This window comes from Mixophyes fleayi, chromosome 3, assembly GCF_038048845.1.
Source record: "Mixophyes fleayi isolate aMixFle1 chromosome 3, aMixFle1.hap1, whole genome shotgun sequence".
NCBI classification, from domain to species: domain Eukaryota; kingdom Metazoa; phylum Chordata; class Amphibia; order Anura; family Limnodynastidae; genus Mixophyes; species Mixophyes fleayi.
In genome coordinates, this window is record NC_134404.1 from 42,316,949 (window position 1) to 42,336,300 (window position 19,352).

General features: G+C 40.0%; 1 protein-coding gene across 7 annotated transcripts in view; it reads left to right on the top strand.

Moving 5' to 3' along the window:
- CYRIA (CYFIP related Rac1 interactor A) overlaps nt 1-15,295 on the top strand; it is a 53,511-nt gene extending 38,216 nt beyond the window's left edge. For 5 of the 7 annotated variants that reach the window (XM_075201407.1, XM_075201404.1, XM_075201406.1 and 2 more), the window contains 10 exons: nt 635-756; nt 1,315-1,420; nt 5,663-5,799; nt 5,883-5,960; nt 6,209-6,325; nt 6,419-6,498; nt 7,515-7,641; nt 9,027-9,097; nt 11,992-12,051; nt 12,527-15,295. In XM_075201407.1, coding sequence (XP_075057508.1) covers nt 635-756; nt 1,315-1,420; nt 5,663-5,799; nt 5,883-5,960; nt 6,209-6,325; nt 6,419-6,498; nt 7,515-7,641; nt 9,027-9,097; nt 11,992-12,051; nt 12,527-12,569 — 941 coding nt within the window. In that variant the 3' untranslated portion in view covers nt 12,570-15,295. Of the gene's footprint in view, nt 1-634; nt 757-1,314; nt 1,421-5,662; nt 5,800-5,882; nt 5,961-6,208; nt 6,326-6,418; nt 6,499-7,514; nt 7,642-9,026; nt 9,098-11,991 lie in introns of all 7 variants that reach the window. The other 2 variants (XM_075201409.1, XM_075201408.1) reach the window with 1 other exon arrangement.
- Nucleotides 15,296-19,352: the final 4,057 nt, after the last annotated feature.

Consider the following 19,352-nt stretch of genomic DNA (forward strand, 5'->3'; position numbering starts at 1 on the left):
TGTGTGTTTGCGGACTGTGTCGGAGACTCGTCACATCCCCTCGTACCTGATTGAATGCCCCTTAGTTTTTTGGGCTCCTTGAAGTGTCCATCCTTCATACACTGGCCACATGCAGAGATATGTGCCAATTGTACTGATATAGGTGTGCCCCAAATACATGATACATGTTTGCCCCAAAATTAAAGCAATGTCAGGGTAAAAATTCCATCAAAATCAGTCATTTTGATTAACATACCTAGAAAATATCCATAGATCATTGCTCTCCTCATATCTATGCCGTCCTCTACCAATCGCACCAGTAGATTAAATGTGATCTTGTCTCTCGGTAGTGATGGTGACTAACCAATAATATTGGAAACAGGTCTTGTTTTTCAATGCTCTGGCTGAAGTACGGATTGAGCAGCACAACAAACTCTACCCCACCCCCCTCCCCTCCCAGTTTGCTTACCATTTTCATTTCAGAATTAATGTACCTTTGGGAAACATTGATGATTTGCTATTCAACAGGGGGGGGGGGGATATTTGCAAATTTGTGTTTGTATTTAAATTTTTATTTTCTGCCTTTTTTATTGAAGTGTCATGTCTTGGATGATGTTCTGGGGATTTGCTCATCTTTTTGTAACTCTCTTTGTAGATGCTCAACCAACGGATTGTGAAAGGGAAGTGTGGAACCAGGTCAACGCAGTCTTGCAGGATTCTGAGAGTATTCTTTCAGACCTACAAGCTTACAAAGGAGCCGGACAAGAGATAAGAGATGTACGGCCCCAACCTGCCAGAGAGGAAATGAGTGTGCTTAACTGTAGGAAGACAAATAGATTATAATCTAAGAGCAATGTGGCTGGCCTCTTCTGATGGATGTTTCTGCCCTGCACTGACATGTTTTCAGCATTGCTGTCCTTCAGGACTGATTACAGCCTTTAAAGACTAACTCCTCCTTTTATTCGTCCAATCTTTAATCAGATTTGCCAATCATGTATAGCTCAATCTTGAATCTTGCTGTTTATCTACGGGGAACTGAGCATACTGCAGATCCATCCTTGGCTCCTCAGTATGGCTCCAAGGAACGGCTTAACTGGAGCGCTCCAGAAGCATTATGGGTGGAATGGGTCCTCCAGCACCCCCTGGCCTCTGGAAACTGGGGAACCGCTGGGATTTGCTATACATGGGGGCATATTTGGTTAAAGAGGAGTCAACTGAAGGTGGTGTTTGTCCTTTTAAAATAATTGTCCTTTTTTTAGTCTAAACTTGCACTTACCTGCACATTTGTAAATGGATATTTTCACATTAACAGCTATCCGTTTGGTAATGTTTTAGGCCATACAGAACCCGAATGATATCCATCTTCAGGAAAAAGCCTGGAATTCTGTGTGCCCCCTGGTGGTCAGGCTGAAACGATTTTATGAGTTTTCTCTAAGACTGGGTGAGTTTTCCTGATTTCTATATAAAACCGCTAAACACTGCTGCTGCCCATATTGCCCTGTGCACTGTCAGATGTCGCATTCGCTGGTTTCTAAGTGGTAGAGGTCATAGGACCTGAGTCGTTAAAGAAAGTAAGGCAGAAAAAGGAGTAAATGTTCTCCGGGACAAACCATGTTACAATGCAAGGGGTGCAAATTAGTTTATTATTTTGCACATAAGTTAAATACTGGCTGTCTTTTCATGTCGCACACAAATACTTGATAGCTTTATTTGTACACTGAAATTTAAAGTTGATCTAAGACATACCCTACCCCAACTATAAATCTGTCCCCACATTTTAAATTTACCTCCCCCTCCAATGCAACATGGTTTTGTCTAGGTGCAAAGTTACTCCTTTTTTTATGCTTTGCCCTCCTTAATGACTCCGGCCCATAGTGTCTTCATAGTAAAATAGGAGGTTTCCAGTAGGCTGGTTAGATCAAGAGGGATTTGAACATTTTAAATTGGTCATAACCTGCACTCAGTACTGTAAGAAGCAACAGGGCAATGTCTAATGCAGACATATTTTGGGCCACTAAGTTAAGTGATATATATTTATTAATTTCAGGGTGTGAAATGATTTTTGGGGACAGCCTGCCAGTTCTTACATTGATATGCTCTTTATAGGCTGAAACAGAAAACGTTAAGGACGTTCAGTAAATTCCTGCTTTCTGTTAGTGAAAATTCTGGTCATCAAATAGAATGTCTGGATTATTGGCATCAAATCAAAGAGCAGGAGATGTAATTCTATTCTCCATCTATTTACGTCTCCGTTACAATTAGTGAGCACGGCTAAGTGTAGTACTGTGGTGTAACCTACATTTGTGCACCGTGAGATAGAGGGGAGGTCTAAGTCGGTCATATTATTGGAGGAGAGGGAAGGGGGAGGCAGCAGAGATGACAGTCTGTTATTTCACCCTCTGTTAGATATAAAATATGGCCTTTATTTCAAGAGGAAAACCGTGTCCCGTTCCTGTGTAGGGTACAAGGCTTTCTTTTTGGTCGGGCAGCTTAAAACCACATGTCCCTTCCCCCCCCCCCCCCCCCCATCTCCCGAACCACCTCTTGCCAAAGTTGGAAAGTATGCTTAAAACACAGGCAAACAGGGTGACATATACTGAAATGATAAAAACATGCACTAGAATCAGGGGGTTATTAATGATTTGTCCCAACCATAGAAAGTAATCTAGCTATTGAAGAATATTCATCACCTCTGAAAAGTATAAAGTAGTAAAAACAACATTCTCCACAGCTAAAAATGACTTATGGAAACTATCAGTTAGCTATTAATTTTAAAAGAGATCCCCTCATTTATTATGTGCAATAGGGAACCAGCATCTAAAATATTTATCTATTAATACATGATTATTCGATTTTTTTTTTTTTTTTTTTTGTGTTTTCTAGTATATTAATCAAAAGCCACTTGTGAGCAGATTAATCATTTTGTAAATGATTCCACTTTATCACGAAACCACTCCTTAATAATCAGAAAATCTACAGACATCTGCAATTAAAAATATAAAGCCCTATATAAACCCAATGGGTATGAGTAAAATAAATGATGTAAAAAAAAATAAACTTTGGCCTATTAGTAAAATATCCAATTATATAATGAATAAGCTGTATGTACAATAGTCCGCCTAGTGGTGGAAGATGAAACTTGTTGATAGAATGCGCGGAATTGCTTAGACATGATTCATTTGTTAACAAGTGGCTTATGAATATTTGATTTGTATTTTGTTTTCTTTTTTATTAATGTATTACTATTTGGAAGTTGGTTCTCTATTGCACGTAATAAACTTTTTGTGGGATTTTCTTTTTGTATGTTTTTCGTTTCCCTGAGTACTTTTTAGCGTGTGTGTTGTTTTTGTTTCTTTTTAATATATTGGAATAGATACATGGTAATGTATGTTTGTACTAAGACCATATAGGTTGTCTTTTTAGCAGGGGTTGGTGTAAAGGAGCACTGTAGTTATAGTTTGTTTTTTTTTTTTTTTTATATACATTTTAAAAAATATTTTACATTTAGTGCACTGTTAATATTAATATACACACATAAAAGAAAACCCTACCTCTTCTATCATTATACAGTACTGTACAGTTTAGTCAGCACATCTGTCTGCACTGTAGAAAGCTTTGGTCAGCAGTCTGCATCACTGGCTTTATATAATAGACTGTAAACCACCAGCACAGAGCTTACAGGATATCATACACACTGGGCAAAGATACAGTCCATAAGTCCTTGCAGATAAACCGTTCTGTATTCAACGTTGTAGGCAAATCATTGGTAAGTGTTGTCTTTGTTTGAAGCCGGCCTCGCGTATCCATAAACAAATGCATTTCTGTCTGATTACGTCCATATGCACTTAAGGCATACGTGGTACATGTGGTGATTTCTAATCAGATTAGACGTTGGGAACAGTGGTTGTTTTACACACATTACAGGTTGGATCTGATGGAGCAGAGTCATGTTGCAGTGTATGAGTAATGTAGGACAGTTGTAGGATTGTTGGACTTTAATTTCACAGTTACACTTAGAACCCTTTAATCCATTTCAATCCAATCCTTGGTTTTATGGGATTAGGGGGGAGTTTACCAACACATCAGATGTGTTGTCCATTTCATTGCAGTACATCTGTTGTAACCCACTCACGTGTCAGATCTTTTACCGGATAGCAAATAATCGCATTGTAAAGTGTTGGGCGGGCTTGTCCAGCTAATAGCATATCTTCAAAGACATCTAATCATCATCAGCAGCTATTTATATAGCGCTACTATTTCCGCAGCGCTGTACAGAGAACTCACATCAGTCCCTGCCCCATTGGAGCTTACAGTCTAATTTCCCTAACACACACACACACACACACACACACACACACACACACACACACACACACACACACACACTAGGGTCAATTTGTTAGCAGCCAAGTAACCTACCAGTATGTTTTTGGAGTGTGGGAGGAAACAGGAGCACCCAGAGGAAACCCACGCAAACACAGGGAGAACATACAAACTCCTCACAGATAAGGCCATGGTCGGGAATTGAACTCATGACCCCAGTGCTGTGAGGCAGAACTGCTAACCACTGAGCCACCGTGCTGCCCCATTTAGTATTGGTGAATAAAGCACTGCCAGCTTTGCCCACTGTTGTAATTCTCTTGCACATAGGTAGAGTAACCACACCAATCCTTGCAGTGGCAAATCGGTGACCCAAGCTATGGTCCCTGGTGCGGCATAAAATTCTGATATGTACATACCTTCCACATTGCTGTTTCAGATGGGGTTTATAATAGTCTCCATATCCGTCATTACTTATTACTATCTTAGTATGTATTGGTTCATTTGTGTTGTCCCCTTAAGGAAGAACCCCACCCTTGCTCACCCTTACCCTCTTTCCACCGACGCCCTCCCCTTGCAAATCTCCTCTGCAAAAACTGTGGCCTGTTTGTATTATTGATCTTTACCCATGCCTTAGATGATAAAAAATAATAAAAATGTAAAATAAAATTATACACTAACAGATGGCTATCCTTTCTTAAAAATCGTTTTGTGTTTTAAATTGTTTATTTTACCCTTAAACTAGGTACACACTACAGAAAAATTATCCCGATGAGTTTACCAACGACTGAAAGTCCCTATCAGCATGCCAATTCATGTGTATACACTAAACACGCTATACCGCCCGATCTGTGATTTTCATCTGTCATAACCATCGGCTCAAAAGATCGGGACTTGGTCTCTACAGACATATGCCGCCCCAGCAACAATATGCTAAATTAATTTAAAGGGCTAATCGATGTGACAAGAACACTATTTCATGTGCTTCACGTTTAGAAAACACAAAACGTGGGAGACTCGAGACAATATCATAAATTGATATATTCACCCAGGAAGGTGTTGTTGTTGAAGGAACCATAGGCAGAGTTGTCTGACAGACTCTTGTGATTGTGTACATACTGCAGAATTGGCACAACAATATTTCGTCACTTATAGACATTTTTAGTCTGGTTATAAAATTGAACGATACGGGGTTCTTTGGGTACGATAAAACATGATTATTGGAGTGTACACACTAATGCGGTATCGGACCGAACCGTCGTTTATCATGTGCTTGGCCTGATAATGTGGTGAAAAACCTGAAGTGTGTCCCCAGCTTTAGTCTTTGGTATTAATTCAATGGTTATTTGACTTATTCCTACAGAAAAAGCTTTGCAGAGCCTGCTAGAGTCTCTAACCTGCCCACCGTATACTCCTACACAACACCTGGAACGAGAACAGGCCCTAGCTAAAGAGTTTGCCGAAATTCTGCACTTTACTCTTCGATTTGATGAACTGAAGGTAACCGCACCGATCTCTTCTTAATGTCTGCTCTGGGACAAAAAAAATAATAATTAATGCAATTTTTTTGAATTTTGATTTAGATGAGGAATCCAGCAATCCAGAACGATTTCAGTTACTACAGGCGGACGATAAGTCGCAATAGGATAAACAACATGCATGTGAGTACATATCCGGGATCACTCCAGATGTGTGACTGTGTTAAAGGATATTGCTGCTTTGGAGTCCAGATCAATTATATGTGTACATCACTGCCCTCTGCTGGACACGGATATAGTCAGAACACCAGACGAGTGTTTAGATGTTCATGGAAATTGTGGCATTGGGTACTGTTTGCGAATATGACTGTTACAAATGATCATTTGTGGCCGCCCAGCTGTATTTATCCTTGCGGCGTTTCTGGTTACAGCTAGACATTGAAAACGAAGTGAACAACGAGATGGCCAACAGGATGTCGTTGTTCTATGCCGAAGCCACGCCGATGCTGAAGACCCTTAGCAATGCCACCACCAGCTTTGTGTCTGACGTAAGTCTCTGGAATGTAAACTTGGGATTTGCTGCGTACTTTGTGGGATTCATATTTTTTTTGAAGTTTATTTTATTCCTTCTCTCCTCCCAGAATAAAACGTTGCCCATTGAAAACACAACAGATTGTTTGAGCACAATGGCGAGCGTCTGTAAAGTAATGCTTGAAACTCCGTAAGTTAGTTATATGTGGGGTGTTTTGTAAACTGGGTGGGGGGGCACAAGCATGTTAAGTTTGTGGTTGGCGCTGGTTTTTGAAACCTCTTCCCTGGCTCCTTAAGCAGTCATTATAGACCTAACTAGCTGACTCTAGAATACTACGTTTGTTTGTCCCTTTCTGGGGTTCACCACGGTCTTCTAAGTTTAGGGAGGTAGAGGTGTGTTAATCAAACACCAAGACGGCTGTTTTGATTTCAGTATGTGTATCTAATGTTGGAAAGTCTACTGTATTACTCGTCCTATTCACAGTTCCACTTAGACTTCTGAAATGATGTCCTTTATATGCTTTAAGACAGTGTTGGCTTACCTGTGACACTCCAGGTGTTGTGAAACTACAAGTCCCAGCATACTCTTCCAGCAATAAGCTGCTATATATTGACAAAGCATGCTGGGGCTTGTAGTTTCACAACACCTGGAGTGTCATAGGTTAGCCTGCTTTAAGATAACCTGACGAGCCTGTCTAAATGAAGTGATGGCGGTTTATTTTTATTTAAAATGTGCTTATCAACTAGAGAAGTTGCAGGCAGCTGTTTTATGGTTCCAGTATGACTAAAATCCCGCAGATGACTTCAGATAATAAGCAGTTACATCAGTAAAGTACTAAAAGCCTATGAGTTTGCTGCAGCCAAGCAACATTACCGCTTCCTAGAAATTTATAGTCTGCATTCTGCTGAATGTTATTTTGGCTCGCACATTTGCTGTCTGTAGGTGACCGGTGTACGATCTATAGTTGGCAGGATTACTTGCTCACTTTGATTCCCCAAAAATGAACTGTTATGGCAGCATCAAAAGACTGAATCTGCATCCTAGGACTTGTAGTTCATACCTGTAAGCTGCCTTTGCCTTCCATAGTGAAGGTGTGCGGCAGAAGGCAATGTATGCGATTATTTGGGGGGGGGGGGGGGTGCAGAGTGATTTTTGGCTCTTATTTTTGTTGTGTGATGTTTTTCTCCTCTCTTTCCCTCTACCAGAGAATACAGGAGCCGGTTCACCAGTGAAGACACGCTTCTGTTCTGTATGAGAGTGATGGTCGGTGTTATAATTCTTTATGATCATGTACATCCGGTAGGAGCATTCTGCAAGACCTCGAAGATTGATGTAAGACTTCTAACCTAAATGAATTCACTCTGTAATGAGGAGCAGATTATTCCCACGTAACAGGCCTGACGGTGATTCATCCACTGATGCGCTGTCACGTCCATCGCTCGCTACCATTAAATATCTCGCCCCCTCCTCCACAGTGATTTAGAAAGAAACTGTCATCACCATTTCTCATTATTATATATAGCCATTAGAAACGATGGCTTTTATTATGTGTACAATATTTAGCGCAAAAGTTTTAATGTTTTTGATGCTGTTCATGGTACTGACACTCGGACTGAGCGCCAAGCACAAGCGTCACTGCCTAAATTGAGAAGTGGTCCAGATGTGTTTGGCCAAAGTGGATGAGATCTTTCTGTTAGATGTATTCACTAAATGACCGGATCGGTTCCAGATCACACTGGGGCCGCTCAGTGTAGTTGTCAGATCACCGCACACACACAGTTCAATAGACGTCGTGTTACTGCACCAATCTTGGCTGTCCTTTGAAGGTCTCGTGAATTGCAATATTGGGCCAGTTGCACAACACTGCTGGTGATATCGCAGCGTGTGTAGCCAGCTTCATGTTTTTACTGCTGCTTCAGATTCAACTTCTCAGTGCTTAGTATCATCATCAGTAAGTGATTATACGATCTATAAACCATATAGTTTGGTTATAGATAGTGTGGACAAGCAGTTATGTAGCTGGAGCCAGGGTACAGGAGGAACAGAGCAAGAGACTTAACTGCTGACCCCTCTGTGATTCCAAATCCATACAACAAAGAGAGAGGGGTCCATTTCATGTTTGTCTTTTGTAACATTAAATACAGGGCTCTGTCTTCTTAGTAAACACTTAGAACTGTGTTTGTCAAATTAGGAGCTAGGTGTCCATCTATTTGACCCACAGCCAGTAAGTGGTGATGGGAAGCCCCTATTGTAGCTTCCTCTGGATTGGGAGAGAGTGGAACACATGGGGTCTATGTATACTGTAGAATTAGACATACCCTTGGCACCTGCATTCCATACGCCTGTCTCACGTTCCCATAATGGACCACTAGTAAAGCATGCCTGTGGAACTTTATTTAAAAAAAAAAAAAAGTAGTATAAACTTTCTCATTAATTCCTCTTATGGTCGCACTTACCTTCTTGGCTTTCTCAGAAACGTCACATTGCTGGGAGGTGCTGTTATGTGTAGGAGCTGCCATGTGCATCCTGTTAAGGTGTCCTCTGTAGACAACACTATATGGAGGACTCTCTGCTCAGCTTATGGAGAGGTCTATGAATCATTCATTGTTTTAATCACTAAATGCCTTTTTTCAAATGCTTCATTGAATACCTTTTCAGTTAAATGAAATCTGAGAATCTTAAACATTGTGGTCTTAAGTTCCCTGCTTTCTCCACAGATGAAAGGCTGTATAAAGGTTTTGAGAGAACAACCACCGGACTCTGTAGACGGCCTTTTAAATGCACTCAGGTACAGTTTAGCTTATATTTGTGCTATATTTGGTCATTTGTTTATACATGTAACTCCGTGCTCACTGGCTTGGGGGACAAGTCGTCATCCTCGTTTTTTTAGAACGGCTCACAGGTTCCACAGCGCCATGCAGGCGGCATCTAGATACATAAATACAACGTAACTAATTAATACACAGAAGTATAATAAATACAATCAAGCATAGAAGAAGACATGTGGTACGAAACCAAAGTAGGAATAATGTTCGAAGAAATACAGGTAGCACAAAACCAGAATGCATTCCATATGTGTGAGCGAACCATCGGCATAGCGGTCACACACAGGTTCAGTGTGGACAACACGGGCAAACGAAGGAATGAGTGTAGAGATCATGGGCAAACGTGGCAGACAGACATGTGAGACACAGGGTAGAGAGGACCCTGCCTGTGAGCTTACATTCAGCAGGTCATGAGGCGTCATTAATGTGAACATAGTCATGTCGTTTAACAATGGCGATGAAATGATTCGTCCTCCGCTCCATCTACTGACAAACTACCGCTCCTGGTCTCTGGAGTCAATGTTTGTGCTTTTGGCCAAGTATGAAACATTTTGTTTATAAGGGAGAAAATGACTGGTGCAATGTCAGTGTTGTTGAAACAACATAATTAAATGCAAGGATGACAGCCAGATAAAACGGCTGCCTAGAGGCCGCTACTCCATTCAACTCTGGGAATGGGAGAAATAATGGGAAATACTATTTTGGGAAGAGCTGACGTGTATGGGCAGTTTGAAATTTCTTTCATTATATCATTTATTTTTAGCATTTACCATTGTGCGAGTCATTAGTGAGAGCACCTTAAATATAAGGTACCGTTTTGGGTACATCATTGTAAGGACAACAGAGCTTGAGGAGTCTGAGGTGGACAACCTCATTGTAATGTAATCCTTCTAATTTATATATTAAACGGAAGGGTTCTTTACTGTAAGGGCAGTTCAGCTTTGCAATTCCTTACCACATGAGATGGTAATGGCAAATTTGCTAACAGGATGTAAAAAAAATATATATTGGATGAATTTCCTACTACTAAAAATGGTATCTGCAAATATAGTAGAGGACATTATAGTCGAGATCGGTCCAGGAAATGTATCGGATGGATATTGTAGTCAGTAACGATTTATTTATTGCCCCCCCCCCCCCCCCCCCCTCCCCATGAGATTAAATTATGGTCACACTGGGGGAGAGGGGGTGGGGTTGTTAGGTCTTCCTCTGGATCACACATTTAGAATTTGAGAAAGGTTGAATATGCTGAACCTGTGTATTTTCACCCTTATGAATTATTGAACTATGTATGTAACACATTAAAATAATGAATATTCAATATTATTACTTTAGGGCATACACTTCTTTGAATGGTCATTAACCTGAAAATGTTGTTTTGTTTGTTGGTACTGGGGGATGGGGAATTGGTGTGTAGAATTCATTTCTTACTCATTTGCATGAATACTACTGTGCAGTGTGACCGCCTCACACTCTGCTCAGACCCACACTGTCTGTCTCTTAGACACTGTACCCACTGCTGTGCCATCACGGTGTCTTTGTTGCTGGCGTTTGAAGCTCACTGCAGGATTCCCCGATACATTTACTGTCTGTAAACAAAATAGAGCAAGATGCTTGTTGTAAACTGGAACCCTGCCTTTTAAATGTCTTTTGTTAGTGTTAGAAACACTAATAAAACGCATGTAATAAACACCATTGGCTTGCGCTCTTATGGTCCTTTATTTCCCCTCCTGTTCCTCCCCGTGTCATCATCTTCCTGCTGTAATCTGCAGCCCAGATAAGTGTATTAGATTGTGAATGGCTGGTTTTTGTATTGGGTCTGTTTTCAAAGACAACTGGAAAGTTGGGGAAAAGTAATAGTTCAGTGGTTTTAATAATGACCTTATTGTAATGTGCTTACACTGAGCTTGGTCTGTGGGTTGTGAGTTCTGCATGGGAAAGTGCACTGTGCATTGGTGAGCCTTGAGGGATACCTTTCATGTCTGCTATATCCACCTTGGTCAACAACAAAAAAGTCCACTAATACAGAATCTGCCGCTCACTATGTCGTCCAACTATCTGGGCTCCAGCCGAGACTACCACAGAAGAGTCTGGATGAGGACCACCATGGACCATCAGTGTGGATCTGAGCAGAGGGTAAACGCTTTCACTACCAATAGAGTAGTTATGGAAATAACTTGAAAATCCTGTCTGGGAAATTCTTCATATTCCCGATCCCCATTGCAAATAAAGAGAAATATTTTGAGGTTATATGTATTAAAAAAAAAAATCTAATGCCTCTCCGATTCCCACCGCTATTGAGGAACCACCTTCATTAAAGTATATAGAATCACCAGTAACCTGCTCCTGCTGTCTCCGTATTGAGCTCTCACAACCGTGGTGCTTTTGCTAAATAAAGAATATTCTTGTGGTGCTGGCATGGAGCAACCAATGGCTTTGAACCAATGAGAACACTTAAGATGGTTAAATGACCATCCACTTGCCTTCTCATTGGTCCAAAGCTTGAGCTATGTGGTCAAGAACTAATGCACAGTGCAACTGGTGAATGAGTTACAGAGCTCTGGGGAGATAGGTCCATGTGTCTGTGGGAAATAAAAAAAGTGGGAGCAGTGTAAATGTATTTGTTTTATTTTTTTTAAAAAATCTATAGCAGCCAGGGAAAACTGTAATTAATAAGGCTAATCATAGATAATCTGCTATAATGTACCTTGTAAGCAAAAAGCCAGTAGGTAATTTCTTTGCAAAACAGGGTTTATGGAATGTACTAAGATATGAATATACTGGGGTACAGGTGGGTTACGACTTAGCGATAGATATGTCCCTGCTGCCACTTATCTTTTCTATTGTACAATTACAGGTTCACTACAAAGCACCTGAATGACGAATCTACTTCGAAACAGATTCGAGCTATGCTTCAGTAAGATCCTGCGCTTGAAGCGGATTCTTTTACTGACCTCAGAAGATGTATATGTTTACATAATTTAATACAGATTGATGTTAATACTTATGTGTATTTACATAGCCATTACCTTCTTGTCACTGAAACTTAGACTTGTATACTTGTCTTTAACCCTTCCGGTGCCCGGGGGCTGGCCCGGTGCATCTTTGTTAGGCTCAGGGGGTCTGATCGGGCACCCGAAGGGTAATTAATCTGACTGATTTAGCACAACCTTAAATTTACACTATTATTTTGACTTGCAAATTGAACAAATGTATTTTCTGGTTTTTGTTTTTTTATTTTTTACCAAAGTGCTTAAACCATACTTTTTTTTTTTTTTCAAATTGTGTGAGTTGATTGGTTGTATCTGCTATTGTGTTTTATTTGTCAGTTTGTCCAATATTAGGTGCTGTTATTTTTATTATTATTATATTTGTTACATCTACAATTCCAGGTCGCAGGCATTAAACGTCTTTCAGTTTGCTGAGGGCAGCTAAGATGGATAAGCGATTTAAGAACTGAATCTTTGTGCACTGGAGACATTCGACGTCTGTGTTCACCTCCCATTATAGAAACATTGGCTTTTTATGCTCTATTTATGTCCCATTCTTTTTTTTCTTTTATTCTTTAGTGGCCAGTTTCAATGTACAGGTTGGCTGATTTGTGGATCAGTGCTGCTAACAGATGACTGCTTGTATGAGATATTGTGCTCTGTTCAGACCATAACACAAGTACCTTACACAGTATAAAGAGAATCACAGATCTTATATAGTCTCTATATTATAAAGTCCCATTTAGAGTTTTATTGAATTCTTTATTGCTACTCCGTTGCAGTCAAATAAACTGAATTGTAATAGATGTCCCTGATTTCTATTTTGTTTAAACAACTTGCTTCGTTGCTGCTAACTAATCGAATAATTTAATATTACATCATTCCTGGCGGCTACGCCACACAGCTGTTCTTTGCTGGCCAGTTCTGCATGGAATAGGAATCATTGATTGGTGGTTAGAGCATGGGCTTGTAGACTCTGTGAAACTTAAACCACTAAGGGACCTACTTTTCATGTTAACAGAGTTTTCAAACGTGGTAGCTTTAAGTGTTTTTGGACTGTATTTGTCCCATGAATGTCACATATATTTCTTGACAGAGTAAGTGCTGAGCTCGGTGTTGCCTATTTGCCGGACCTCGGGGAACACCGCACCCGATGCTACATAGCCGGTGCTCACCGCCAATGTATAACAGTGTGGCATGGCCCTAAACTGGCAATCTCAACATTTATAACTATATATTTTTTTATGTTGTTAAATGCTGATGAGCTTGGTAGTTTAGTTTGCTGCAAGCTGTTCAAAATGATATATAAACCTTTTTTTTTTCTTTTGTGAAACAAGGTAACTAAGTTTTAAAAACTTTTAACCTTTCTCTTAATACTGTAGCAACTTGGTAATTTACAGTTTAACCACTACTAAAATACCCCATGTGCGTTTTATAAACTCTTCTCTTACAAACTTTAGCTGTTGCGACCAAAAAATGTTTTTTCTTTTTGTTTTTCTGTATGATAATCAAATATAATGACATTCAATGATAATAAGATACAATTAAGATTGTTTGGTAGCACATGACTGCACAATAATATGGTCACTGTTAAATACATGGAAACGTTTTCTTTATGGTTTTCTTACTTTTCGAAATCTAAGAAGTATAAATTGTAGCGTCTGAATGCTATTTGATCCTAAAAAAAAAAAAGGAATAAATCCATGGAACAGTGTGAAATAATGTCTGACCTTTACTCATAACCTTCAACAATTCAGCGGTAAAGCACATGGACTTACATATGTTACTTTGTTTAATGTAAGATCATTCATGAAGACGAATGTATAAAAATGTCCTAGCACAATGAAACCACTTGATGGGGGACAATGCTTTAAAGATTCTGTTTTATCACGTACATGTTTCCAGAACTCTGTTGAGAAATTAGATTTAATACACTAGTCATCCTGCATATGTTTCCGTACAGACACAATATACAGGTTTTGTGCCTGTTTGTTTTTTCAATCTTCTTTCTTTTAAAGAACAACTAAACCCAAAAATTTTAATTATGTTTTGGGTGGCGTTTACTAACTTAAAGTAAAATCTGGCAGTTTTTTGCCAGCGGTGCACCTGTCCTTTAGTGCGCCTTACAGTCCAATGCCTTTAATTGTGCATGTTGCTCTATGCTACAGCTATTTCAAACAGACTAAGGTGACCTTCACATACACTGGGAAGGTCACAGGAAAGGTCTGTTGGCAACACCGCTGCCTGTTTCAAACGGGACAGCGTTATTTTATATCTGAGCATCATCGGACCAATGAAGACTTCAAGGACCCCAGCATATTAAGATAATGGTGCACCCAGGTAAGTAAAACTCCAGATTTACCTTAATGAAGTGGACTCCACCCAAAAGGGCACAACGTAGTATTGGTCAAGCTCTTCTTTGCTTTGAACAGTCCTTTACTTTTCCAGTTAAACTTGTTAGATGGTGATTTGGGGCTGGTGGTAGACCAGAGCATTTCTGGAAATACTATTCGGTTTCCTGGTGTTGTTGAAAAGCAGTGTAGAATGCAAAGCTATATAAAACGATTACAGGAGAAAATAACTGTTTAGGCCAATGTGTCTCTTAACTTCATCGCACCCTTGATCCACTATTGTGTTAAAGGCCAGCAGTGTATTGGGTGCTTGTATTCGACAACCGGTGCTAAGACAAAGCTTGCATTGTGCAGAGCATCCATATATATACGCTCCTCAGCCTTGCCATCGGTGTACTTTTTTTTTTTTATTATATATATTTTCAAGTTGTCCTGCTTTTTTACATCATAGTCTTCTAATATACTTTGTGCTGTGCTCAGAGTATTTTTCTCTAGCAGCGTTTAACGGCACTGCAAGATTTTTACTTTGGTCTGTAATACCATGTAAACACCTGAGTGACTGCTGCTTTAAACATGGCTAATAAACACTATTAATAACATACAGGAAAGAAAACTAAAACGTATAAAATAAACAATATTGTACTGTCAGTATTAAAGTATATTACTGGATTGTTTTTCCAAGTTTTATAGATTAATGGAAAAGCTTAAATACAAAAACTTTATTTAAAGCCTTGATAGTGAGAGGGATATTGCAATGAATTGTTTTTGTTTTTTGTATAAAACTTTTTGTGTGAAATGGAAATAAAGATGGTACACCATTTATTATGTTTCTACTTATTCATAGTGTTTTGGTGGTGGTGTGGTTTTGTTTTTGTGTGTTTGGTCTCTTCATTGGTGGGTGTGGTTTAGCGATTAGTAACCACATGCTGATGAAAGCTATGGAAGCTGAAAATAGGGTCAGCCCCTCAAATACCTATCCGACATAAATCCCTACGTGTGCTCACAGCCATCATGGAGGAGTAACATAAAAGTAGGCCTAGTGCAGGCCTGGCCAACCTGTGGCTCGCCAGGTGTTGTGAAACTACAAGTCCCAGCATGCTTTGCCAATATATAGCAGCTTATTGCTGGAAAGGTATGCTGGGACTTGTAGTTTCACAACACCTGGAGTGTCACAGGTTAGCCAACACTGCTGGAAGGCAACTATCTTCTATTTTATATAATATCTCTAAATGCGTTTAAAGCTGTAAAAAAATAAAGCTGAAAAATATGGTTAATCTGTGGTTGGTACTGCATAGTATAGATCCCTGCAAACTACTCTTAATTTCCACACAAAAAAAACCTACTGAGGTTCTTCCTTCCTGTGCATTGAACTATTGTGAGGTGCAAGTTTAAAACTAGTGATAAAAGGATAGATGAGGTGAAAAGGTTTACGTCTATTTCTACCATCCAACAAGTTTTTTGTAAAGTAGAAGTTATACATATATTTAATGTTTTCTGTGACTTCAATAACTTGATGTAAATCGTCCATTACCACATTTTCAGTGTCTAGAATATTCAGGGTTAATTTGCATATTCTTTTGACTCTAGAAGCTGTCGTTATCATCGTTTAGTTATAAGGCACCACAAACCTCTGCAACCTCTGACAGTTGGAATAATAAATTGCATAATGAACAAGCTATACATAGAAACCAAACAATGACAAACGAGGTTAATGGTGAAGCTGGTGAGAGGGCCTTGTGAGATCTTGTAAGCTAAACTGAGAGGGCAATTGTGAGACCAGAATGGCTATCGGGGTGTGATGGCAGCTGGTAATATCCAGAATATTAGAGTCTACACTACCTGTACCTGATACTAATGAAGTCTGTAATTTTAGAAGTGTTTGCCAGTAGTTCTGTTGTAAGAGAAGCTCTGCTCTCCTAAGATGACTATTTGCATCAATAGTAGTTGGCACAAATAGCATGCTGGCAAATGTAGTTAATTTATTTCAGATGCATTATTTGGTACAGCAATGGTCACAATTAAAGCCTAGATAGGACATGCCTTCTAAGATTGACTGAACCGAGCTGTGAGGCGCAAAGTCTTAACACGCTCCCGATGTTCACCAGGAACCCCCACATTTAGGGGTAGGGCTTGGGCTGGCAGGTATTGGCCCTTGTGGACCAAAAGTCAAATCAGAAACAATGACAATGAATACTGAGGCCCTGGGGTGGCATCAGTTTATATAACCCTGTTGGCCCTTGTGGACTTATATAGAGGAATTACAAGTCTGGTCTGGACCAGTAACGACATAGCAAGTAACAAAAGAGAATCCAACTGAGGTCGACAGGAAAAAAACGAGATGATATCAATGATATGAAGAATAAGCCAAAATTGAGACCAGTAGGACCAAAGTCAAGCAGATAGGTCAAAAGTCAAATCAGGAACAATGACGATGAATACTGAGGCCCTGGGGTGGCATCAGTTTATATAACCCTGTTAATCCGCACAGGACGTCTGAAAATTTTCTCCCAGAAGACGGGGAGCATAGACCTCCACAACATAAATCAAACACCTCTCCTCCAGATTGTAAGCTTTCCAATCAACAAAGTACTGTAACCTGCTTTAAAAGATTCTAGAATCCAGTAATTGCTTGATCTCAAATGCCTCACAAAATTGAGTCTCCAGTGCAGGAGGAGGTGAAGGTTATTTGTAGAACTTATTTAGGACCAGAGGTTTTAGTAGAGAAATGTGAAACACATTGTGGATCTTGAGAGATGATGGTATTTTTATTCTAAAGGGTTACTGGATTAATGATTTGCAAAATGAAAAATGGTCCAATGTAATGAGGTGTGAATTTCATAGCCGGTACCTGGAGGCAAAGATTTTTAGTAGAGCCACACCTTGTCTCTCGTTCAGTACTGGAACAGGGTGTCTCTTGTCTGCTATTTTCTTATAAGAAAAAGCAGCCTCAAATTTGTTGACTTTAGTTTGAGATAAGATAAAAAAAAAAGTCAAGTCAAGAAGTTAAAAGCGGAAAACCTAGGAAGCAAAGGGTGAGAACCAGAAACCATGAAGAAAGGTGGAACTGGTGGATTGTTATGGGTGAATTCGGCCCAAGCATATAAATAGCTACAATTGTTCTAGAAATGTGTACTCTTAAATAGAGCTCTAATTCGTGGTGCACCATTTTAATCTGGCTATTAAGTCTAAAGGTGGTAACCAGATGAAAAATTTAAATTTGATTTTAATTTGGTCTTTAAAGGAAGCGCTTCATAAACGAGAAATAAAGTAAGTACCGTGATCTGAGACGATATCCCGGAGGCAGCCATGGAGGCCAGATATCTCTCTGATGGATAGGGTAGCCAAGACTGAAGAAAATGATGAGCCTAGCAAAGGTATAAAGTGCGGCATTTTAGAAAAGCAGTCCACAGTTACCCATCCGGTATTGAATCCATTGCTAACCGGGAGATCAGTGACCAAATCCATAGAAATACTGAACAAGGGCTTATCAGGAATAGCTAAAGGTAGTAGCAGTGCCAAAGGTGTTTGTCAGTAAATCTTTTGTTGCGCACAGATCATTTATGATTGAACATAGTCTAACACATCACGTTGAACAGAAGGCCACCAATAGTATCTAGAAACCAAAGAGAGAGGGTCCTTTTAAAGCCAGCATGACCAGCCAGTTTAGATTCATGAACACACTGAAGTATTTTTCTGTGGAACCAAGAATTGGGAAAAGAACACCCTGCTGCCGGAGTTGTAGGAGAGGCCGTGGTCCGGGTCACAATACGCATGGGGTCCATAATTGATCTGGCTTTGAAGATTGCTAGGATCAAAGGGGCAGGATAAAGCGTCAGCCCTCTTATTTTTTTAAGTCCGAATAAGACTGAATCAAGAGAGAAGGACAGTCTAGCCTGCCAGTGTTTAAGGCAATGAGCAGTACCCCTACTGCAGAAGCATCAACCTTAACAGAATGGTTGAGTTTTGTCTGGATGAGACAGGACTGGAGCCAAGGAGAAAGGCTTGTTTTTAATCCTGGAAGGCTCAGATAATCTCTGGAGATTATTGTTTGAGAGGAGCTTTCTGATAGCGATTGGGCGTTGCACAGCCCGAATGGCATTACATAATGGCTGTCATGAGTATTAAAGGCAGTCTTCTATTCAGATAGGGTTATAAGCTTCTGTGAGGTTCACTTTGGTGAAAATCTTCGTTCCCGGATCTGGGTGAAGAGCTTGAGAAAGAGGGTACCCGTTCTTGAAGGTAATAGCATTGCCGCCCATTATCTTTGCACGGTCTGAGGTAGCCATCTCTTTTTCTTTACAAAGAAGAACTCTGCACCAGCCTGAGGATGACTATATAATATGCTATGTAATATACTGAGACGTGGCTTTGGTCTGTGACGGGGAGAGTGGGTAAACCCAACCATGAGGTATGGTCTACCCAGGGATCAAAACAATAGCACAATCCTAATGGCGACGAGGTGGTGGTTGTTCAGCAGAAAGCTTGCTAAAGGCTTCTTGGAATGCTGCGTGTGTGCACAGCAAGGATGAGTCAAAAGAAGTGTTGCAAACAGGCTTTCGAGACCAGGGAAATCTGCTGAGTTAGACAATCTCCCGAAAAAATAAGGGCCCCAAGATAAAACTTGGGTGGAATTCCAATCTAGTTGTGGAGAATTTCTTTTAATCACGGTAAACCAAGAAAGAGTGGATTGATGGCTTGAAGTAAAATGAAGAAAGAGATCCACTCTGTATGGAGAACTCCTAATTGAAGACAAACACTCCTAGGCTGCCTGGATACAATCCCATTAAAGACTCAATTGCCATCAAGGGCAGTTAACGACAGTGATTGGGTAGATGCAACTAAGCTGCTAAAGAGACTGAAATAAATTTACCTGTGGA